At 32.7% G+C, this 23,564-nt stretch overlaps 1 protein-coding gene across 7 annotated transcripts in view; it reads right to left on the reverse strand.

The window, feature by feature from the left end:
- Nucleotides 1-559: 559 nt before the first annotated feature.
- Nucleotides 560-23,564, reverse strand: part of LOC149073001 (RIMS-binding protein 2-like) — a 240,323-nt gene continuing 217,318 nt past the window's right edge. For 6 of the 7 annotated variants that reach the window (XM_089246380.1, XM_089246386.1, XM_089246383.1 and 3 more), the window contains 3 exons: nucleotides 13,137-13,240; nucleotides 12,815-13,042; nucleotides 560-3,923 (listed from right to left, as the gene is read on the reverse strand). In XM_089246380.1, the coding sequence (XP_089102506.1) occupies nucleotides 3,480-3,923; nucleotides 12,815-13,042; nucleotides 13,137-13,240 (776 nt within the window). In that variant the 3' untranslated portion in view covers nucleotides 560-3,479. The remainder of the gene's footprint in view (nucleotides 3,924-12,814; nucleotides 13,043-13,136; nucleotides 13,241-23,564) is intronic. The other variant, XM_089246384.1, reaches the window with a different exon arrangement.

Below are 23,564 nucleotides of genomic sequence, written 5' to 3' on the forward strand. Positions count from 1 at the left end.
GGGTGCACTTTGCACCCTTGGTCCTTTGCACCTCCTGGTCTGGGACACCAGACCCACCTGCTCCCAAAACAAAACCTGCTCCAAAACTGATGCGAAAACCCAATATTAGTATATGCCCATAGGTATTATGGAGATGATAGCCAATATATATTGGAAGGGGACTCAGGTTCATGGGCTGGATACAAGTTTATAACTATGTCTACAGATCGTAGAACACACCAACGGCTCATATACATCAATTGCCTTCTGATAATGATCATTGCTTTTGCTTAGTCTTCTGTGCACATCTTTCTTCCATACAGAGTTTGAAGTGCTTGAAACCTGTGGATGCTCATCTTTAGTTTCATCTAGATTTTGATTTCTGAATGAAATCTGGGGTGCTCAGACCCATGCAACAAATAACTGCAAGTGCTCGAGCACCCACAGCATCCCTGGCTCTGCTGCTACTGGATATGCCATTGGAAAGTTATTAATTAAAAATTTGAGTGCGAGTGTCTAATGGTTGTGGGGCTATTGATCAGGTACAAGAACAACAACCAAGTAGTTGAGATCAAGCAAATTGAAAAACAAGAAAGAAATTTATTTACAAACTGCGTCATTCACTGAAAAAAAATTATTTTGACAGGACAAGAGGCAATATTGTAGATATGTATAATTAAATACAGACATATGTATAAAGGACCTCTTTACATACCCTCCAGACATTAGATTTCATGGTTACATATAGCTTATCTTTGTAATTAATGACAAGCAGAAAAACATTGTGAAGCTTTCAATTAATATATAGTTATTCATGAAAATAAACTTTTGTATTAAAAGACGTAAAGGGGAAGACACCAATCGGTGAGTTATTTCACAAATGTTCAGGTTTTTACTGATAGAGAAATTGAATTTACATGGCAGTAATTTTTCATCAATAAACATGAACATTGTAACTGCTTAGATAAGTTTTGCATTGTGAAACCAAGTACCATTTATTAAACTGTATTAAAAAAATTTATCCATTTCATTGTTGTGAATCTTATTATTGCCTTGCTGAGTAATTTTGTTAGAACAGTAAAAAAAAATTTGTAGAAATAAATATCAAAAGTAAAACCTTTCTTACATACCACATGGTTCATAAGACATGTTTCACAAATACTATCATTTAATTCAAAATAATGAAACTCACCTTGAAATATACTGTGGGAACAAAATTTTTAATTGTTGTAAAGACTGAACATTGAAGAGATAGCATTTGACAATCAAAAACGAAACATCTCACAAATGTTTGGATTCTAATCAATTTCATATTAAAATAATGAACCATAGGACGATGCATTATACATTATCTGTGTTAAGTTCTTGGGTTTAAACTTCAACAAAATAGCTCTACCCTATGGCAATTTGAACAAAAAATGGACTAAAACTGCATATGGTATAGATGATAAAAGTCTCAAGCTAAATAGAACTTACGATTGTTTGATAATATTATAAAGAACTAACCTTATTCCCCCTGGACCAAGTAAGGTAATATTTAAAAAATTCAAAAAGTGAAATATTATTGACAATTAAATTAGAACTTTGTTATTGTTTTAAAGCTTCACAATGAATTGATGTTGTCAAATAATACGTTTTTGACAGATTCATCAAATATCCAATAGAAATGCACATAATATGACAGTCAGGCAACATTGAGATGCATTTTTAAAAATTTTTTATTTGAGAAATTTGGCAGCTTTATTACATGATCGATGCTAGTACAAAAACAAACTGGTACCACAGCAAGCGAGTGAATATGCCAGTGCAACAAAAGTCAAATACTGTATAAAAAGTTACTGGACTCTCTTTTTAATGGGAATCAATTTCTCTTCCTTTGAAGGTATCGATCACTTTTACTTACCTTAGATACTATATCATAAGTACAACATGTGAATGCTATATTTTTCATGTACAGATATTTTGAGGTGTGTGAGGATTCTGTGTAATTGTTGAAATCGTTTTTGATTGAAGCAGTATCAATTAGTTTAAGCTTCAAATATGAGAAAGTTTCGTTTTTTGTAATGTAGAGGGAAATACTCATGAAACCCACAAATATTTGTGCTTGCAATGAAATCACCCTTGTTGTGAGATTGAGAGAGAGAGGAAATGAAAAAGATAAGACCATGGATGGTCATTTATAAAAGGATGACTAAACTGAAAAAGCAAATGTTTCAACATAATTCGCTATAAAAATATTTGCTTTTAAATGGTGTTCAAAATCAGAGTTTGTTCTGTTGTTTAAAGCATGTGCTCTAAGAACAAACTGAGTCAAATTTCATTGCAATCTAGTATTAATTCTAATTCAATCACAAAACAGATAAAATACAAAAAAATTATATCATTACGTGAAATTAGTTTTTTTAATTCCATATACACACACAGACCCAGTTTTTGACTTGAGAAACTATCGGTAGCATTGCATGCTTTGATCTGAATTTTCAATTCTTACATTATCATCATTTTTGCTCAAAAACTTGAAATCCCCCCCCCCCCCATAAAATCTTGACTTGGAAAACTTATTCTGTTTGAAAGGATATTGCATTTCCTTCCATAATGTCACTTACTATGATAAAGTGAAACTTAAATATGTGGGTGTTATCCTTCAAAAACACCATGTTAACTTCAAAACATCAGTTTTTATGTTATAAATCCAGAAGTTGGAAATTTTCCAAACCATTTTATGCTTTGTTTTTCTAAGCTTTTTCCATTTATTACTGCCACATTCTTAAATGTTTCTGAATGCCTTTTCATTTTTGCATAGTAATTTCTTATTGAACTATAAGAAGTGCAGCACACTTTGCACTATTTTTCAGAACTTCAAATGCATTTTTTTCTTAAAAAAATAAAATTCAAAAACTACACAAAGCTGGCATTTAAGAAACAAAATGAGTCTCGCACTAACTCATAGCTACTTCACAAAACAAATGCTTTTATCAAATCATTATCCTTAACCTTGTTTTATTTACAGGTCAAGACACTTCACTGGACATATTATCATCCACAGAAGGCACAATTTATCATGAGTTATGGAAAATCCATTGAAAACAAAAAATTAAAAAAAAACTCATTCTATATACAAGAATAATCCAAAGCTATAATAGTTTTGAAAAAAAAATGATGCTTGCTTTTAAGCATAACATTTGAGCTCATTAACAAATAATTAGTGAGTTGCAGGTCATGCATCTTTAAAATAGGTAGATTCTAGCATTGTATTTTTGTATAAGATATTTGATATTGATATCTTTTTGAAGTTGAAATGTTAGTTTGAGCCAAATAAACCTTTATTATTGAAAAATACAAAATGGTGTAGAGTATTTTTCAATATAACAATTTACCTACTAATATAAACCACTGATATATATATATATATATGTATATTACCTTCGTACAAATGATGTGGTTCCATACTTTTTAACTTTTAGTTCACTTAAAATCACTGTAGAACTGTTCAGAAATTTCTAGATTCGTTTTGAGGACTTGAAGATACCTTTAAAGGAAGAAAATATCCCTCTTTTGTTTTTCTGTATTGACACATTCTCATTACCCACATTATTTGTTTGTAATTTGCTCTGATTGAGAATGACTGCAGTTTGCATTTTGGAAGCTTGATTTGTATGCAGACTGAGGTACATTGGCCGCCTACCAGTTGGGATCGGTTGGCATGGGTCCTGAGTAAGGTGGCTGGTGACCATGTCGTAGGGCCCTTGAGGATGTTTGTGATCCTCTGGGTAGAGGCTCTTGGTCGTTTTCCTGGTCCCAAGATGAAGTGGAAGCATACCTTGAATGTGATGGTTGTTCTTTGGGGTTGCGAGGATGGTGTGATTTTTTTGGAGTTCCTCCAAGTTCTCTGCTATATCCTCCAGAGCCAGCTGGATTCCTTTGGTAATCTTCCTTTCTTCCCACTGGAAACAAAAAAAAAGACAAAAAAAAAACAAAAAAACAAAAAACAGAATATAATTCAGCAACTATCAAGCAAAACCTAGTGTAAACAAAGAACAACAACCATGCAACTGGAACTTTTTTTGTAATAGACACTGTATCATGCTGTCTAGAGAAAGCAAACATGACTTATTAAAGCATACCCCACACCAAATTCTTATTGCTACTACTTTCATTCAGAAAAAACAGCCCCACAGTCTATATGATCATTACTATCATTATTTTCAGAACTTTTAGGGAAACTGTGTACAAGGCATTTTTATTTTAACTTCAAATTTAATTATCAAAAACTTCTGATTTAATAGTTATTTTCTCAGCTTTCAGCAAAAATAATATTCATAAAGGCTTAAATATGCAAATGCAATCTAAGCTCCAGTTATCCATCCACTGTTTTGAATTGCACATATAATATGATTCTAATTTTGATCAAGTATCTTCAACCCGCCACAAAATGTATAATAATTAATACCCAAATCCAATCATTAGCAAATAATCAACCCGCAAATCTAATCTAATCATTCTTGAAACATTTTCTTCTCAGATGCTGTAAATTTTAAAATTGCTGTTCTTCTTGAAGCTTGCAGAATCCAATTCCAAACACATTAAAATACTCCTCAATAAAATTCTCTTTAATGGCAAACTAAAAAAAAATACTTTTCATCTGTAATCTCAATCAGATGATGAATTTTCTCATGCACAGATTAATCATCCTGAAAGGTGAAAATTCATGGTGAAAGGAAGATGTTGCACTATGATTTTTAAAAAATTGAACAATAAAACAGTAACACTATATTTTTATTGGGAAATCAATCTTTCTGTGTGGCAGATATACTTGAACTAAAATTTGGCATTTATAATAAAGAAGACTTAAAAGAGAATTGACTATGCTCTCTGGAACAGTGGCATAGGAAGGCGGGTACGGGGGGGGGGAGGTGCTGCCCACACCGGGTACCAGCTCTGATGGGTGACAAAAAATTGCCGGTTTCGTATTAATGCACCTTTTTGTTACATAAAATAACATGTCAAATAATTTACATGGGCCTTTACAACCACCAATTGCAGCAAATTGTGGGGGAACAATGTGATGCTGTAATAATTTAGTATTATTGTGTGGTGCGTGGGGGCAGGGGGTGTTCTGTCTCGTTTCTTTTGAACTGTGTTGGTGCTCAAGTAAACAAACAGCCGCCCAGTGACCCATCGTCTCATCCTTCCCGCAAATATCATTCGCCCCAAGTCGTTCTGTGCAACAAGATCACATTTTTAACCTGAACATCATAATATTCAAAACATCGTCAACGAATAAGGCAAATACCAGTAAATACTAAAAAAATTCTTATGCATTTCGACATGCTATGGGTGTCGTCTTCAGAGGATAAAAATATCACACTGACCGAGTTTACTTACACTCAGGCACTTCGCTTCATTCTTGCCACAACGTTTGACACTTGGACAGATGTATAGTTTTTCTTAATCAAGTGGCAAACTCGGTCAGTGTGATATTCTTATCATCTGAAGATGACACCCATAGCCAGGGGCGTCTCATGCAAGGGGTGCAGGTTGTAAGTGGAGTGGCAGCGCAGCCTCTAGTTAAGACCCCAAAATTTAACACAGTAAAAATTCAAGTGACATCACTTGAGTCATACCTCGACAAAGGAAACATTGAGAAAATAAACAGTGCCTGTAATACCAGAAACAAGAATGTAAGCAATCGAAGTGGCTCAAGATAAAATCTGTAGCTGTGTGGGACCTATTTTTTGCACCTCCTGCCTATTGCCCCTCCCCATAGCTCCTACATCATGCATCAGGGCCCTAAGGTTGGAATCTTTTACTTAACCCAAGACAGATTTTCCATGGGGGGGCCCCCTTCTACATTCAATTTATAGTGTGAAAAAAAAAGCAAAATCATAAGGATTTAGTCCTGGGCTCCCAAGCTGGAGCCCTGTCAGCCCTCCTGTTGGGAGGGGGGTCATGCCCCTCCCTCGCGACTTATCATAACAATTCCTATGCCCTTTCATCTCAGATTTTGTGCCCCTCCAAAGCAGACAAAATTTTATTTGATTTTTTTCGGCCAATGAAACTTTTTTTACTTATTCATCTCGAATTTAGCACCCCTCTCGAACGGTACCCTGTGTAGCTGCAATGGGTCACATGGCCAAGTGCCGCCCCTGTATTCTTATCACAATGGACAAGTGTGCATTTTGGTTCCGTCACCCATGGCCCCACAAGGGCAGAACTGTCAGAGCTCTAGCCCTGAGGCCCGGGACAATTCTCATAATTTTTTGGCTTATTCACACTATAAATTAACTATAGAAAGTCCCGTGAAAAGATCCCAGCCTAGGGATCCCTGCTCTAGGATGAAGGAGAATTGGGGAGTGCTATGCCATCGCCCAGAATTTGTTCCAGAATAGTCAAATGAAAGCAAAGGAACAATTTGGCTTCTCACTTGACCAGTCCCTGGAGTACCAGAAACACCTTTGAAAAAAATTTCTAAGTAAAAATAATCTTGTTACATATCATTTTTACAGGATAAGTGATGATGGCTCACAAAAATAAGTGCTGTTTCAAGGATTAAGTTATCTGGCATTATTAAGAATGGTAAGATAATTCTAAAATTAAACAAAAATATACTTCAAAAGCAGGACATATGGTCATGCACATTTTGCACAGTAAACAATATGATGTGCGGCTTTCTTCTGGAAAAAAAATCAGGTTTATCTCGAGGTCCCCTTCACTGAAATCCTGTCAGCCTCCTGCCAGGGTCGCTATTAGAAGCAACGTATGAGGCTTCACACCCGGGCGGCAGGTAAGCTCGAGCTGCCCCTGCCCATAGCATGTCAACATGCATAAGAGACTCTTTAGTATTTCCTGGTATTTGCCTTTTATTTGTTGTCTTATTAAAAAAATTACTTCAATAAATTTCATTTTATATTTTGGTGGACATGAGGGGTGACAAGTTAAAACTCTGCACCGGGTGCCATCAGACCTTGCTACGCCACTGCTCTGGAATAACATCACTCAACAAGTAATCAATTTGAAACTCATTTTCCTTTCTAGAACAACAGTAGTAATTTTGGAAAATCACAATTTTAACAAATTATTTTGATCCGAGAGATAACAAGAAAGATGGCAAAGAATGGGAAAATACACTTAATAAAAGATTGAAACTTTAAGATTATTTGATCATTTTTGTAGCACCACGGTCATTTTCTGCACACAAAGGCTAACTAGATCGGGACCTACAATTTATTGCTGATTCCGAATGGCAGGCTTGTTTTTTTTATACTCATCAAGAGGTTGGTGCGCTAACCCCTCGATGGGGGGACTCCCTGCAGTAGCAATTCTTTGCTGCGGTCAAGTCGCCGTTTTTTTGTTGTACCCCTGTGACAGGAAAGTTTTCTGACAAGGATGAACTGGGTATTGAACTTGGGACACCTCTAAACATCCTTTGGTACTTTCAGCGAGCATCTTATCGACCTGGGCTACGGCGCCCGGGCCGGTTTATTGTCTATTTTACACGCAAGAGTGGCAGTATTCAACAGTTTTTCCATGTCTTTGAGAGGTTGGTGTGCTAATCACAACATGTCTCCTTGGTAAAAGGAATTCTTGCAGTAGCAATGTTCTGCCACTGTACGGTTATGTGGGCATCATGCTGAACTCTAATCATGAGGATCCAGGTTCAAACCCTGAAGACGCAAAGTGTTGGTGATACTTACATAACGTGAAAATTCAAGCACATTCACCACCTTTACTTCAAAATATGGAAGGCAGATGGCAGCACCAGAGAGAACACAAAACAAGCACAATTCTGACAATATAAATATGTTAGGGCCACACATACACTCAGTACACTCATTCCGGCATGTATCGATTCGTTAGAAATCCCATAGAGGAAAGTGTAAAAGGTATATTTTATGGTTAAGTAATATAGTAGCAAAAGTTTTTCAACTAATTTTCTCCTGTATAGTAAAAGAAACTGATTATATATGCATGGTTATTACATTCTGGAGTAGGGCACATATTCTGTGATTTTTGGCACTACCCCCAATAGTAAAAGTTTATAGTAAAAAGAAAAATTATCTCATGTGGGGGGGCGCATGATTATATGGAAAATAAATATCTTTTTCTAAGAAAGGCATGTGGATGTGCTGTGTGGTGCTTATGTTAAGCTGAAAAATATATTTGTTTTTCATGCACAGTGGTGCATATGGCACTTATTCCAAGAAGTATGATAATTGGAAATAAGATTTTGTAATAATATCTAAATTATAAAAATACAAAATAAAACCATGCAGAGTGCATCTATGTTACTCTTTCCTGCATGCACCTGTATAATAGAAATTGCTCAGAGGAATGTTTATGAGGTGCATGTCAGTTTACTGGTTGTAGTAGTGTGTACTATGAAAGTAAAAAACTTGCGTTTTAAGTATTTGTTTCTCACTCAAAACCCACAATAAAAATTAAAAAAATAAAAGTTCCTTTCTCACCAAAGGCTTTTTGATTAATTGTTAACTCATGAACATGTCTATTGTGAACATTTTATGTCACAATATCAGCATGTCTTTGTTTTTTTTTCAAATTTCATAATTTTTTTTGCACCAGTCATTTTCTGCACACAACATGCGCAGTGATACCTCAGCTAATTAGTTACTTGGCTAACAAATATTTTTCCAGGTTTTCAGCCTCATCTAATGGATGTTTTATTAGATATGGATGCATGCGCTAACACAACACAGCCACATTGCAAGCTGAATTTTTATGCAAATTAATCATCAGAATTAATCATTACTGTCACTCACTCCCGTCAAATTGTGTCCACCCTGGAATAACTTTCCAGAAAAAATTATATTTCGCCTCTCATAAAACTTTTGAACCACTTCATGTAAAACGAATGATCAAGCTAAGAGAAAGTGCATTAAAAAAGCCTAGACTTGAATGTTTTCAGACAGCGTCACACTGGAGTGTCTGGATATTCAAGGTGCTTATTATTTCCACCTGCATATATGACAGAGAAATAAGCTGACCACGTCTGATAGAAGCCATCTGCAAATAGGACTGCATTGTGTATACTGGTGTGAAAGAAAAAGATCTTCAGTTTTTCAACTTCTTTATAAATTCTCCATCCAATTGTGAAGTTTTTCATGTCAGCCTTTGATCAGTTTTTATCTTTTTTCATAATGCTTCTTGGTAAGGTTACCAGATTTGAAAACTCTGAAGTGAGGACTCATGTTCATATTCTTTTTGACAATGACTCACTTACATCTGTTGACAACAGATAGCTATACTAAAAAACAAGTTTTTTTTAACCAAAACAGAACTTCTATTCCTTTTTTGTCCTTTGACTATGACTACAAGCATTATCTCTTATCCCTACAAATTACAAATTGATTTTCATCTTTCAACCTAATCAATGTTGAGTTTAAGCAAATGTTGACACATAATTTTTCATAAAAATAAGAACTAAACAATCAAATTGTTAGTGAATTACAATATTTCATGCTATCCTATCTCAAAGCTGTGTATTGTGCAGCTGAGCAAATAAAGGTATTCTTAAGATAGATGCTGTGGTTTCCTTCTTTCAGAGCTATTTTTAAATGCTTTGTCTAAACACAGCTCTGAAAAAAGAGAACTGTGAAGAAAATTGTCATGTCTAGAATAAAATTGTTGCCATGCTTAAAGACAACTTGGGTTATAATTTTCGGCGAATTTAAACAGGGATTGGTCAAAGCTTGTGGTAAATAAAACATATAAAGACCAGATGATGAAGAAATATGTGTTTAACAATGCAAGGTTTTATCTCCAGAAAGAAAAAAAAAAGGAGAAAAATTCTAGAATTCTGAAAATGGGGACAAGACTGTGGAACCTCAAAAAATATATGAGGATGTTTGAAATGACAGAAAATGAGAGCATATCTTCATAAATCAAGGCATCTGTTAATTAACTCTACTTCTTAGTCTTGTATAAAACTTATTGTTCAATTTTTAGTAGTACAGTAAAACCCCTCTTAATGGTCATCCCTATTTTACAAACAAATTTTTTTTTTGTCCGCCCAAGCCCGCAAAAAATGGTCAGAGCAATATGCCATGAACTTATTATTTTTGTGAAAAGCTAAAAAAATAACCAGTGCTTCAATGTATGCTTACTCAAAATGGATTTAATAAAAGGATGGGTGGTAGGGTGATCTCACATTCATGACAGTAATTTTGTGTGAATTAATATTATCATCAGGCACATAAGATATAATTGGACTGTGGTCTGCAATCAATGATTTATACAAAGCAACCACAGGAATAGTTCAGCTATATGTTAAAACTGGAAGACCTAAAAAAATTAAGATTAGTTTGCTGAACTGAATCTGCTGAAAGTCAATAAAAAGTTTCTACAATTAAAAAAAATCATTTTTTAAATCTCAAACAGGAAAAGTATTTTATAGAAAACCTTTATTCTATGCTCAATTTCATGTGTTTTCATTAATCGCTATGACTTTTGTAAAATTAAAAAACTTAAACTAACGAAACAAATCAGCGACATGTTCCTTCAACAAAATTACTAGTTTTAACCAAATTAACATAAAAGTTTTTATTTTTTAACATTCTGTTCACAATATTGCTGCTTTTATTTGAATGTAATAAAAATGCATATGAAGTAGAGCAAGAATGAGTTGATATTCAAGCTTCGATATAAACTGGAAGTGGTGATGAAACATGAAAATTCATGTTCCTGCTTAGAGCATCTTTATTTTTTCTCATTTAGCTTAAAATGTTTATTTCATGAATTTTTCTTTCTCAGCCTAAATTTTGGTTTGCGCGCACGCATATTCGTACTTCCTCTACTCTACATATAAGATATCTACTCTTATAATTGTCTAATAGTTAATTCCTTGACAGGAAGTCTTAGCAAAAACTAACAAATAATTTAAAAACATATTTCAAACGTTGTAAATCTTCCTAGAAGCCAAATAAAAAAAATGATTCAAAATTCACAAGACTATTTTTTTACATAGATCCAGACATCTATAACTCATATTTAGTTAAAAATACTTCATGCACTGATATATGATGAACAAAAAAACATAATTTTACTACCAAAATTGACCGACTTAAAAAATATTTAATTTCATAAATTTTAGACAAATTCATGGTCAGAAAGTGCATCATTCCAGCTATCCTTAACCACTTTACAATCAAGGACTTAATATTGCGTCCAAACACCAGTGGAACAAATTCATGCAAGTTTATCTGTTTTCTTTCCTCTCTCCTCAACACCAAGAAACTTTGTTGCAAAGTTTATAAAAAAAAGTAGTTCTTTTCCTCTAAAGAAATACTTCCATGTATGATTCCATTTTTCAGTGGAAATTACGTTTCAACTTTATTGACAATTTTGCTTGGTCAATTGTGGTTGTATAGAAGAATGTTTTTTTTTTACTTACCTAGTATCTTTTACTAGGTATGATTTAAAGGACCCAGGAACCATATAAAAAATTTAGTTTTTTAACTTTTTCAAAAATCTTTTTCTTTTGCCTCAAATGGCTTCTAGAATGATGCCTCTGACAATATTTGAAACAATTTTTTGAAATTGGAAGTTTTCTCTAAGACTAAGCTTTACGAATTAGCTATTGGAGAACAATAAAAAAAATAAGAGTGGATGGGCATATTGTATTCAAATATGCACTTGCACAGAAAAAAAATATATGTTTTTTAATTTATACCCAATCTATATACAGTTTTTAATGACATCAGTTGTGTGTTTAATTATTAAATTTTAAAAGTAGTCTATATTGATCAGCGCTTTCAAAGAGATATGGTCAATCATAATTTCTTCTTCAGTTATCATTAGAAAATGAAACTTTTCTTTTCATTCATCAACATGAAAACCACATTTTGAAAATGAGATGTTGTGGGAATACGAGTGCGGCGCTAGTGTAGTATGTCTGACAACGTACCTGTGACGTAGCCCACTCGATCCTATAAATATTGAATGTATTTTTCAGTTGATTGCCTTTTCCCCCTTTTGTTGCTGTAATAACATGTTTTTTTAGTTTGTTTTATTTTTAAGTTTTACGTTAAATAAACCTGTTCAAGTTTCCCGCAATGGCATGAATCCGTAATTATTTCTCGAGAATTCCTCTAAAGTAATAATGGTGGTAGTACATACTCTACCCCACAATGTCACTAAATATGAATTTCCAGCACACAACTTTCCAACGTGATGGAAGTGCAAATCCTTACTAGGTTTTTTCCCCTTATGAACTAGAATGCAGGTTGAAGAAGCCAAAGCTTTCTTGACCAAGTTCAACTCATGCCCCAATGTGTTTATTGTGTAATAATGTTACTTATTTATTATGAGATCATGTTGGTTTGGTTTAAAAAAACATTTGAATTAAAAACATTTTTTCTGGATAGGTGAGCTCTTGGGGCTGTTTCAACCTTAGAATGCTACCCATCTTATAAAGGTACATTAAAATTTTATGCTTAATAAAGTACATTTGTACTTCAGGATAGCAAATCAGACGGTACATCAGGTACTCATAACATCAAAGGGTGATGATATTCTGATATTGTTTTGTCAAATATATTCCATTTGTGTTTTCTGAAAAATCACATTTAGTAGTATTATATTCCTATTATTTATCTCCTGCACTGGCATGAAAAACATCAGAGCACATTGTAAAAATAATATTTTGCTATATGTATAATCTATTCAAACATTAGTGAAGAAACTTGCACAAAAGTGATATTATGTTGAGCAAAAATAAAAATGCATAGAAGTAAAATGAAGTGAAGAAAAAGGAGATTTTGTATTTTTCACGCATCTGCCATTTGACTCATTCTCACTAGCTAATGAAAATCTACTTCACATTCCACTGACAGTCTCCCAGGCCAAAATCACTTCGGCCCTGACCTTTGGGCATGATGAATGTTCCGAGGCTCATTTCATACTCTTCTTCTTCATTGAATGAAACTTCTCGCAGGAAATTAGAGGGTACCAAGCCTTTGATGCCGTTCAGTTCACCAACATAAAATCCATCCTCATCCACATCACCATAGACATAAATAATATCTCCTACAGTGAAGGTTAATTCCATCTGTTAAAAAAAGTAATAATAATGAAAGAACTGAAAACTTAATTAGATAATTTTTTTCTGCTCTACCTCAGCAATGTACTGAAACTCTACTAACCTCTGAATCGACATTAGGAGAAACCTCTTGAGGATCATAGTCATAAATGGCAACCATCTTACGCACATGCTTTGGAGACCAATTGGACTGTGATTCTTGTTTGTCTGGAAATAGCAATTAAAGGCATGGAAAAGTTTTGTCTCAACATTTAAAGTTGGTATAAACTAATATCATAAGTTGAATCATGAATAACGGTGATAAAATTCATTGGCACATGCTATATTCATAGTTTTACAATTATAAAGTACAATATCAATATGGTAACTTTGAAAATGTACATGCAAAAGTATAGGTTTAGCAATCTGAAAATTTGAGAACATCAGCGTCTAACATAGCAAACCACAAACATGCGTGAACAAATAAAGCTAGAAGAATTGGGAAAAACAGTATTGTCACAGGTGAAATGAATGAATTTATACCATGCATAAAGACAAAGAAAAATTGTATTACATAGTGCATTATGATTTATAGCAGGCATTTGCTTTACAGTGAAATATTTAGAAAATTTTATAAAAAGAGTCTGATGTAAGAATTAGTTTTAGTTTAGACATGACAAATGTTACAGATCACATTTGTTTGCTACAATTTTCCAATTTTGTGTATAAATAGGAATCAGCCAAAAAAACCGGCAAGGATAGAAAGTTGTTTTTGAATATTAATTTTACTCCACCTTAACTAGTTTCAAATTCATACAGGATAAATGTTACATTGATAATTACATTGATTAAACATTGATAAATGTTAGTAAAATTATTTTAGTCATAGTTAGATTCACCTGAAGAAATTAAACCTTCACATTAACCAACTAAACATCTAAGTTTTTCCAGCTCATACATATAGTTACTATAAACATGCATTCAGAGATTCATTTAATGATATAAATATTTTAAAAAAACTGTTATATAAGTTTTAAAAGCATGAATATTTTAAATAACAAAAATACAGCACAAACATATAAAGGGAATATCAGATATTATTTGTATGTTAGTTATCTTTATAATCCATGATTTTTAAATATTCTTTTCATACTTTTATTAAAACATAATGAAAATCATCACCATATGACAACCAGTTAAAATTGGCCAAGTTCAAAATTTGCTGTGGGGGATCACATTGAATTTAATAGATGTCAAAGCTCTTTTGTAAGGTTGGGTGGCTTAAATGGCTTTGAAACTCAGCTGGATTCGGATCCCAAAGTAAAATATTTGAGAGACACTTCACACTGCAGATTGAGGCAGAATGAGAGTAACCACAAATCAGATAACCCATCTAAGTCAAAGACAGCTTACGATCTTTAAAATATAGCCTTAAATTTGCTTCTTGCAGCTTTATGATGTTCATATTTCAGTTCATAATGCCTGTTTGAGTTTGACAGCGAGAGCTTTTATTCCTTGTTTTTACAAGCATTCTACCTTGTTTTGAGCTTCACCTTACCTTTCCTGACAGTGAAATAAACCTATCCATACTTTGAAAATCTTAGTTTATCCTCCTCAGTCCTGAAGGAAACTTTAAATTTTACATTTTTTATCTTTATTTTCAACTGTGGAACTGCCTAAAATTAATTTCTGTCAACAGATACATATGAATAATTTACTACCAAATGTTAAAACATCTAGAATTAATTTTGAGGTTTCTGTGAGCATTTCATTCATCTAGGTGGAATTTTTTTAAATGCTGTCTAGTATCTCCTGCAGGCAACACCAGGACTGAGAAGATTAAGAAACTTCTGAGTGTTTGCATGCTACATGTGATTATAGGTTCAAGAAATTTTTTAACCCTCCGTCTGGTGCAATATGTGGATGCCCAAGTTCAGGCGCAATATGCTTGATGGGCACACATTCAAAAAACATAATGAACACCTAATTAGTTCATTTGTGCAATTGCCAAGTGATGAATATCATTATTAAGGGTGCCAAAAGAAAAAAAACACAAGTTTATACAAAAAAATGTATTTGACATAAATCTAGTCAAACAAATTTTAATGAAATTTATGACCATAAATAAAGTTAGAAAATTGTTTAAAACCTTTCACTATTATTCATATCAAATCAGTCACCTTTGGAGGAAAGGGAGTCTACCTTCTCTGGTAAAACACCGATCACACACTATATTTGCATATGTATTGCACTGCATCTTCAAAAATGTAACGTGTTTGAGTGCAATGAGCTTCTCTGAACAAAACTTGAATAAGTTCTTATAGTGAAAGTCAAGGATAAACTAATTGGGAAGGAAGCACATCGAAACAGGAAGCTACCGGGAGTCAACGCTGCCTAGCAGCAGGGCGAGGTGAAAAAATGGCTGTGAGCTGTGCCTGTCAGATAAAATGCACCCGACGAAGGGCTAAAAAGTTGAACTACATATTTTTAGTTATATCCACATCTCATTCACCAATAAAGCATTTGAAGCATGTTGGTTGTCATTATTTTTAATTATCATACAATAAGTCTCACTTTCTATTTGTTGATGTAAAAATTTCATTTTTGGTATCACAGAAAATACTAAAAATATCATGATTACATAGAATTTATATATTTCACACACTTCCCTACAATGTGGCTGTTTTTATTTTATGCAAAAATCATAATATCCTCCTAATTACTTTTTTTTTTTTTGAGCAGTGCAGATTTTCTCTTCTGGCTAAATAGCAACTTTAAATTTCATCCAGTCATTGTTGGATCATTTTATTGAAAGTGGCAATAAAGTGAAGTTGTTTGGTGCAGGTAGCCAAAAAACCTTTTGAAAAAATATTTCTACTTAACGAAAAAGTTTATAATAAAAAAATGGAATAATGACAAGAAAACTTTTTACAAGTGTTATGTTGAATAAGTATAAATCAATAAGTTACCACAGTTACAATTGTTATAAGTAGATTGATTTTTTGGACAAAATAGAACCATCAACTTGAAAAGTAAAAAGGTGCTGCAGCCATATGAATGTACATGTTTTGTCACATGTTTTTTTGCTTGTAAATCTAACAATCACACAACAGTGATATTCCAGGTACTTTGGTAAAATATGATAGGGTGGGTTGAATGACAATCACAAGTTTTTAAAATAAGATTCTAGATAATTGAAAACATTGAACTTTCACAAGTTCATGCTTTTACTTTTTCACAAAAGGACTAATTAGACTACAACCTCAATGTTAAATTGATTCATAATAGCTTTTTTTCCATGTCTCTAAGCAATAGGTTGGTGCTATAACCATTCAATGTGGGACCATTTTGTAGTGACCATATGTTGCATTGTCATCCAGGTGCCATCTTTTCTCCAAAAGGGAAAGTAGTATTTCTTGTCAGGAAATTTTCTGACAAAGACAGTTGGATTTAAACTCCTGAGTCCTTTAAATTGCCAGATTAATGTTCTATGGACTGGAGCTACTTATATGAATGTTGTATCAAAAATTGTTAAAAGTTTGTGCGTGTATGTTCAGAAACTAATTATAAACTAAAAAACACAGCAGGAAAGTTTGTAAAAAGAATAAAAATTAGTTTTATAAAGCCATATTATTTCTGACCTTAGATTATTGAAGTAAAAGTAGTATTCTTGTAAATAGTATTCTTGCTATTACAAGAATAAAGGAGTTTGAGTCAAAAAGTTACAGAATTGCCTTTTCTCTCTCTCTTACAGATAATGAAACTTATTTAAAGAATTATAATATATTTTCTGATTTAATCTTGCTCTCCAAGCAATTTTTTTTTCATTTTCTAGGGTAAAAGTAATAAGGCTGTGTATTCCTAATTGTAAACTTGCTTGTTGTATATCCAGTGGATTCAGGTGAGTGAATTTAAATTTTAAATTTTTATTTTGACCGTTGGAGATGAATTATGGTAATAGATTTTGAACAATGCCTATTTAATAAAATCAATATGGTTATTAGCAAATGACAATTAAACACACTGTTATTTCTAAAAATATTATAGTAATGCATATTAATGATTTATTATTTCACAATATAATGTTAATTTACATTGTTTTATAGTATTATACAATCAGCAAGAAGGAAATTCGTGAATCCACTCTCAGAACCCCCCCCCCCCCCAAAAAAAATATACATACATAATAATCAAACCATCACCATGTTAAGTTAGAATTTTTAACTTTCAGTATGGCTTGAAATAGACACTCCAGCTCTAAAATTGAATACCTCAAAAATGGTTAGAGATAAAAGTTCATTCTTTTGCACATTTGTTGGATAGCCTTCAAACATGTCATCAGAAAATTTCCTGAAAAATATGTACTTTCTGATTTCGCTGATAGATTTAGCTGCAGTAGTTTAGCATGCACAGGCATTTAGATGTTGTCTGATGTATCTGCTATAACCAATTATTGAACTTCACATTATTAAGAATATTTTAACATTTCTACCATGAACGGCAATCATGCCTCAGTTGAAGAATAAATTTTCCACCATATTTTTTCAAATTTATCAACTAGAATGGCCACACATGTCAGCGATTAGTTTTTCTAGTAGTTTTACACATGTTCAAGGATTCTTGCTGTAAATTGTGTACTTTATTTGCCCATATGATAATAAAAAGCAGACTATAGAAATCTAGCAGGTGTGGGAAGCTTATAAAACAAATTCTAGTGACTTTAGTGTCATATATTGGTGAAATTTTAGGCTCTTTCTATAAGGAAGCTTTTAATTAAATTTGGAAGGCTCTCTAACAAATATGCTAAAAGAATTGAATTTTAAAGCAGTATATTTACAAAGACTACCATCATATTCACAATTGCTCATATGGAAAAATTAGATTACTCAATTTATAGGTTATGGTAAGTAATTGTACGCAGTTAACCAGTCAAATCGTTCATTTTATGTTACTTAACTGTTATGAATATTTTTCATAATTTTTGTTTTTCATAATAAATGTTGCAAAGTTGAGGCTAACATTAATTCAATTATTGACAATTAAAAAAATATTATCAACTAATAATTGATTATAATCAATATATAAGCAATAGTCAATATGCACTCACCATATTCATCAATTTTTCTTGCAGTAGATAACAGATGTAGTTAATCACTCCACACATAAGAAATAGCAAAAGTAGAAACATCTTTTTCGCAAATTAGTCATTGGGAGAATTGGATCAAGTCAGTTCATATTCATGATGCATGCCCATTTGAATGTCACATAGACATGGTTATTGTTTAAGCAGCAAATTTAATTAATTTTTTAGCTCGAATTCAACAAATCTGCTTTTTCTGTTCTTTTATAGCCTTCTTAAAAAAAATTATATGAAACTTATACGCATTCATCATTAAACATTTCTTATTAGATGTCATTTCTTGAATGTCATAAAAAAAATAGTGATAATAACTACGTACATTTTGGAGAGAGTATGAGAAATTTCAAATTCAATATTTTGTTTTTGCTTTTTTTTCTGGAAAAGATTAGACTAGAGAAGATCTAGTCTAAAGAGACAAAGACCCCCCTAAAATCACTATACCAGAAGTTAGATTTAAATAAATTTGTATGATATATGTTTTATTTTGCATCCACTCACAATGGCATACACAAAGGGGGGCGGGTTTGGAGTTCTAACCCCCCCCCCTCCCACAAACTGAGATTATAGTGTTATTTTGCAGGAAAAACGTAAACCCCCCCCCCCTTGAGAAAATTCTGCATACGCCTATGTCCACTCATGATAACAAATGTTTGTGCAGTCTGTAGCAAACAACAATATCAAAAATATAATTAACTCTTACAATCGAATAAAACATTTACTCTTTACATTGAATAAATCAGAAATTTGATCTTAGGCAAACATGTTCATAAAATATTGATTTCCATTGCAAAAAATCATAATTTATTTCTTCTAATAACACCAATAGTACCTGAGATAGATATAATCTTGTCTATTTCCTGCTGAAAACAAATAAATACCTCATTCAAAAAAAGTATCAATTACTTGGTACCAATCATTTTTAATTTATTCTGGCAAAACTTATCTAATGTAATAAATATAGTATAATCAAACTTGACTTTCAGTAAATCAAACACTTTTTTTCTTAATATATTCCTGCTGGTTGATGAAAAGGGAAACAATTGTATCTCCAAAATCTAGTCAAAGTTTGGAAATTTGAAGTAAAAATTAAGAAGTTCCAAAAATTCATTAGGTTTGGAAATTTGTAACACTTATGATTCAACATTTATAATTGTGTCTATATGAACTCTGTGACAAAACTTGAAGTGATGAGGATGGTGATGCACATTTACTTCAGATTTTTATGATATGAAATTATTATAGCAATAAGGTTGGCATTGTTTTTTGATAGAAATTTTCATACATGTGATGCATATTCATTTGTGATATGAAAAATTCATATGCACATCATAAAGTACATTTAATATTTATGATACAATATATATATATATATATATATATATTTATTTATTTATTTATTTATTAATATTGCAAATAAATTGTTTTACTTTCTAGCCTTTTTAATAATGTCATTTACATAGTGTAATAGAGTTATTACAAGTTTCATAGTGTAACAGAAAATGTTTAGCTTGTTCAAAGGTTTTTTTGATGTTCTAAAACAGTTTTGTTTAACATACCATATTTCTCTGAATAAATGATTTGTTTCACTTTATCCATAGGCATTAAAATTTTACTTTCTTGTAATGTAAGTGCAGTATCTATTTTATTTCATTCCAAAAATAAACATTTTGTTAGAAAATGCTTTCAAAATGACTAGTGGAATTTTAATTATCTACATCAGTAAATTAAAATTCCCAGATAATCTAGTATGCAACGATTTCAAGGTCCAGTACCATTAAAACTGATGACTCAAATGCTAATCTAATAGTAAACCAACATTGGACAATTTGGTCATCTTTGCTTTGAGCTGAATGTACAAAGTTTTTTTCAGCAACAGCAGTTGTGACGAGTAGCAATATTGTTGCTGCTCCAAGCAAGCAATTCCTCAAAAAGGTCACTCAAAGGTATCACATTTGCTTATTTGCATTTGTGAAGTCTCTTTGCATTTGTTGACATCTTCATTTCCATTGTTACGAGAATTTGGGACTGCAAGCAATAACTTCCTGATCAAGATAAAAATTACCTGAAATTAAACTTAACAGAGTTCTGGATAAATGAGAGTTGCGTATGTTAGGTTCTAGTTATTAATTTGTATACTTTATATTTGGTTCAATGAACTGATATTTGAAAGCAATGAGATCATTGTTTATACTTTTACACTCGTTTTTAGAGAAATTGACTTTTTTAAACAAATTAGCTAACTTGCTCTACATCAGCTCTAAAATTACATTTTTCATAAACAGTAGTCTATAGAACAACTTATTATGGGATACATATATTGAAGTTCAAAATTATGATTTACTTAAATTATTACTCAAATTTTGAGGATAGAGTTACATCAGATCTAAATTAACAGTTTCAGATTATCAAAGTAACTTTGCATAAATTGATTTTAAGTTAGGTGCAGTAAAACAAAGAGTGAAATGTATTGCATTGTCAAACTGGTTCACAGAATGCTGTAGTATGCAACAAGAGCTCTATGAGTTGTAAAAGTAGAGAGACTAGACCAGTATTTCCCAAAACAGGAGATATCACCCCTTGTGGAGTGGGAGTGGACCAGGGGGCTTTAGAAGCTACACAATATACCATGGTATCCTATGGGTTGGTGTTTTTTTTGGCGAGGGAGGGGGTAGGATTGTTTTTTCTGGGAAGGGATGAGACAAACAGGATTAGAAGACTGTTAGTAGACAAGCCTCTAAAACCTCGCTGCCTGGCAGTCGAATGGTTAGGGAACTAGCTTTGAACTGTGCAGGTCTGGGTTGAAATCCTGGTTCGGGCATGGATGTTTACTAACACTAACAAATTCCCTGGACGGATCATGCCGGTCCATTGGGAATACGTGAGGATCACATTATTATTTAAAAAAACTGTTACTTACAAGCGTTTTGGTGCATCCTGAAACACTTAAGCATTTAGTGACAGAAGACATTGAAAAATTATTTTCTAAAGTAAATAAAACTGTACATAAAGTAAATCTTCAAAATATTGTAAACTAAATCATCACAGCTGTTCACATTAAATTTATACTGTATGCATTTTCGGTTTTTTGTTTATTGCATTATACAGTAACTAAAAATAACTTTTATGTGAACTTATTTTCACCCTAATTAATTATTATAGTTTTTTTATTTTATTTAATCTTGAAATTCTATAAGGTTCATATTATCGAAGGTAGGTCTAGTCCATGTTAGCTTGGATAATCAGGCCCTACTGTATATAGAAAGTAGCAATCAAAACAATGATTGTCAGTCAGAGTTCTTCTACTTTAAGATGTCACAGAATGTCTCAAAATCAGAGTTGTCTTTTGAAATTGTAATCTCATTCTCATTTATCGTGAACATGAACAGTTTAAAATCCTGGTAGCAAGATTCCTGAAGCAGTAGTGAAAGGTTGCCAATTTGAGATCCAAAACAGGGCATTGATGATGGATTGTGAACTAAGGCAATAATATAAATTGCATTGCATGATAATCTAATGCAACAAGTTTGTGTTGTGTAAAAGTACAATGTGCACTCACTAGAGAGATGCATGTGTTCAAGAATTTAGTAAGAAACATTTCAAGATGATGTTAGTTGTTTTTTATTTGGCTGATCTCATAGATTTCTCCCATGATCATTCTAATTAATCTTATCTGGCTACGATGACCATTTGTAACGGTGATTCCTATGGCGGCATATGCCATCATGCAGAGTTTCTTTTTCACACGGATATGACAGAATAATTCATCATACAGCTGCTGTCACCTGTACAAGCATCCTTCTACCTCATTATCTTGCCACTGATGGAGGTTAACAATTATACTTCAAGAGAGAAAGGTCTGGGGTTATTATTACTATTATTGTTGCCATGCTTTTTAATGTATCCTCAAGTATTTTTTTTAAACGAAACTTCTTTAGGGGAGTGAGTGAATTTTCAAAACCATGTCATAGAAAGTGAAATGGGAATGATGTAAGTCATGGTTCCCACATCCTGGAGTAGGACTCCTAAGCTGGGATCTTTTGCGGGCCTCCCCCCCCGACCAGACTTTCATGGGCCCCTTTATGGTGGATTCATAACGTGAAAAAACAAAAAATAATGAAAATCATACCGGGCCTCAGGGCTGGAGCCTTGCCAGCCCACCCCGTGTGGGGGCCATGATGTAAGCTTTCCCTCAAAAAAAAGTTGTAGACGAAATTACGTTGGGTTGGAGGTGGTGGAGTGGGGGCATATCTGTGGAACTCGGGTCAGTTTGAAGGTTTCAGCCATCATCGTGAGCACGACTGGCAAAATACTGTGGCCACACAAAAATTAATGAATGAAGCAAAAATTAATGAAAGTTTAAAATTAATTTAAGAAATAAATTTAAATTTAAAAATTAAGAAATAAATTTAAATTTAAAAATTAAGAAATAAATTCAAATTTAAAAATTAAGAAATAAATTTAAATTAAAAAATTAAGAAACAAAGCCACCTGGCAGTCGAGTGGTTAGGGAACTAGCTTCTCACTGTGCAGGTCTGGGTTCGAATCCCAGTCCAGGCATGGATGTTTACTAACACAAACAAATTCCCTGGACGGATCATGCTGATCCCTCGGGAATACGTGGGGGATCACGTTATTAAAAAAAAAAAAACAGATGAAAATTTTGACTGATTTGAAAGAAATAAATATCAAATATTTTATTCTTTCATCAATTTTTAATTTTAGTATAATCTCTGAACTCATTGAGTAAATTAATTTATAAACAAAAAAAATTATTATATATAATTTAAAAAATGATCAAAAGTTATGAGAGAAGTAGCTTTATAATGAATGAAAATTCAAACTTATGCAAAACATAATTTCAGAAATGATGAAAACTTTCAACAGTTTCAGGACCAAATATTTGACATGCCCCCCTCCCCAATTAATTTGATCCGATCGGTGACGCCAAAACCATATTTTGACTTGCATCATTTCACAATTAAAAAATCCAAGATGGACAGAATTTGGGAGCCATCTGATTTTCAGTGGAGGGAGGGGGAATCAAAGTTATATGTTGTGATGAACGAATTTGTGGGAAAAACCAGTTTTCTGTTCAAAATGACGTCTAATTGTTGTAAAAAAGGACATTAAGAACAGCTATTGGATGTTGTGATAATATTGACATCACACTTCGAACAAAGACAGCAAATAAGTCAGTCTGGAGTTTCCAGGAATTCCAGCCAGTGATAATATAATGAAATTACATGTCACAACAGGTAGTATGTTTATTTCCACGTAACTTTCATGTTCACAGGAACTCTGAAAGATATCTAAGCAAAAAATTTCACTAAAAAACTAACAAAAATTTATGATCAAAGGAAATTAATTTAAGAAATGACTCTGGAAAAAATGATAATTTTGACTGATCCAAAG

The sequence above is a fragment of the Pholcus phalangioides genome, unplaced genomic scaffold (assembly GCF_987345545.1).
Source record: "Pholcus phalangioides strain wild (caught in Gottingen) unplaced genomic scaffold, Ppha-v1.0 ptg000017l_1, whole genome shotgun sequence".
Taxonomy (NCBI): domain Eukaryota; kingdom Metazoa; phylum Arthropoda; class Arachnida; order Araneae; family Pholcidae; genus Pholcus; species Pholcus phalangioides.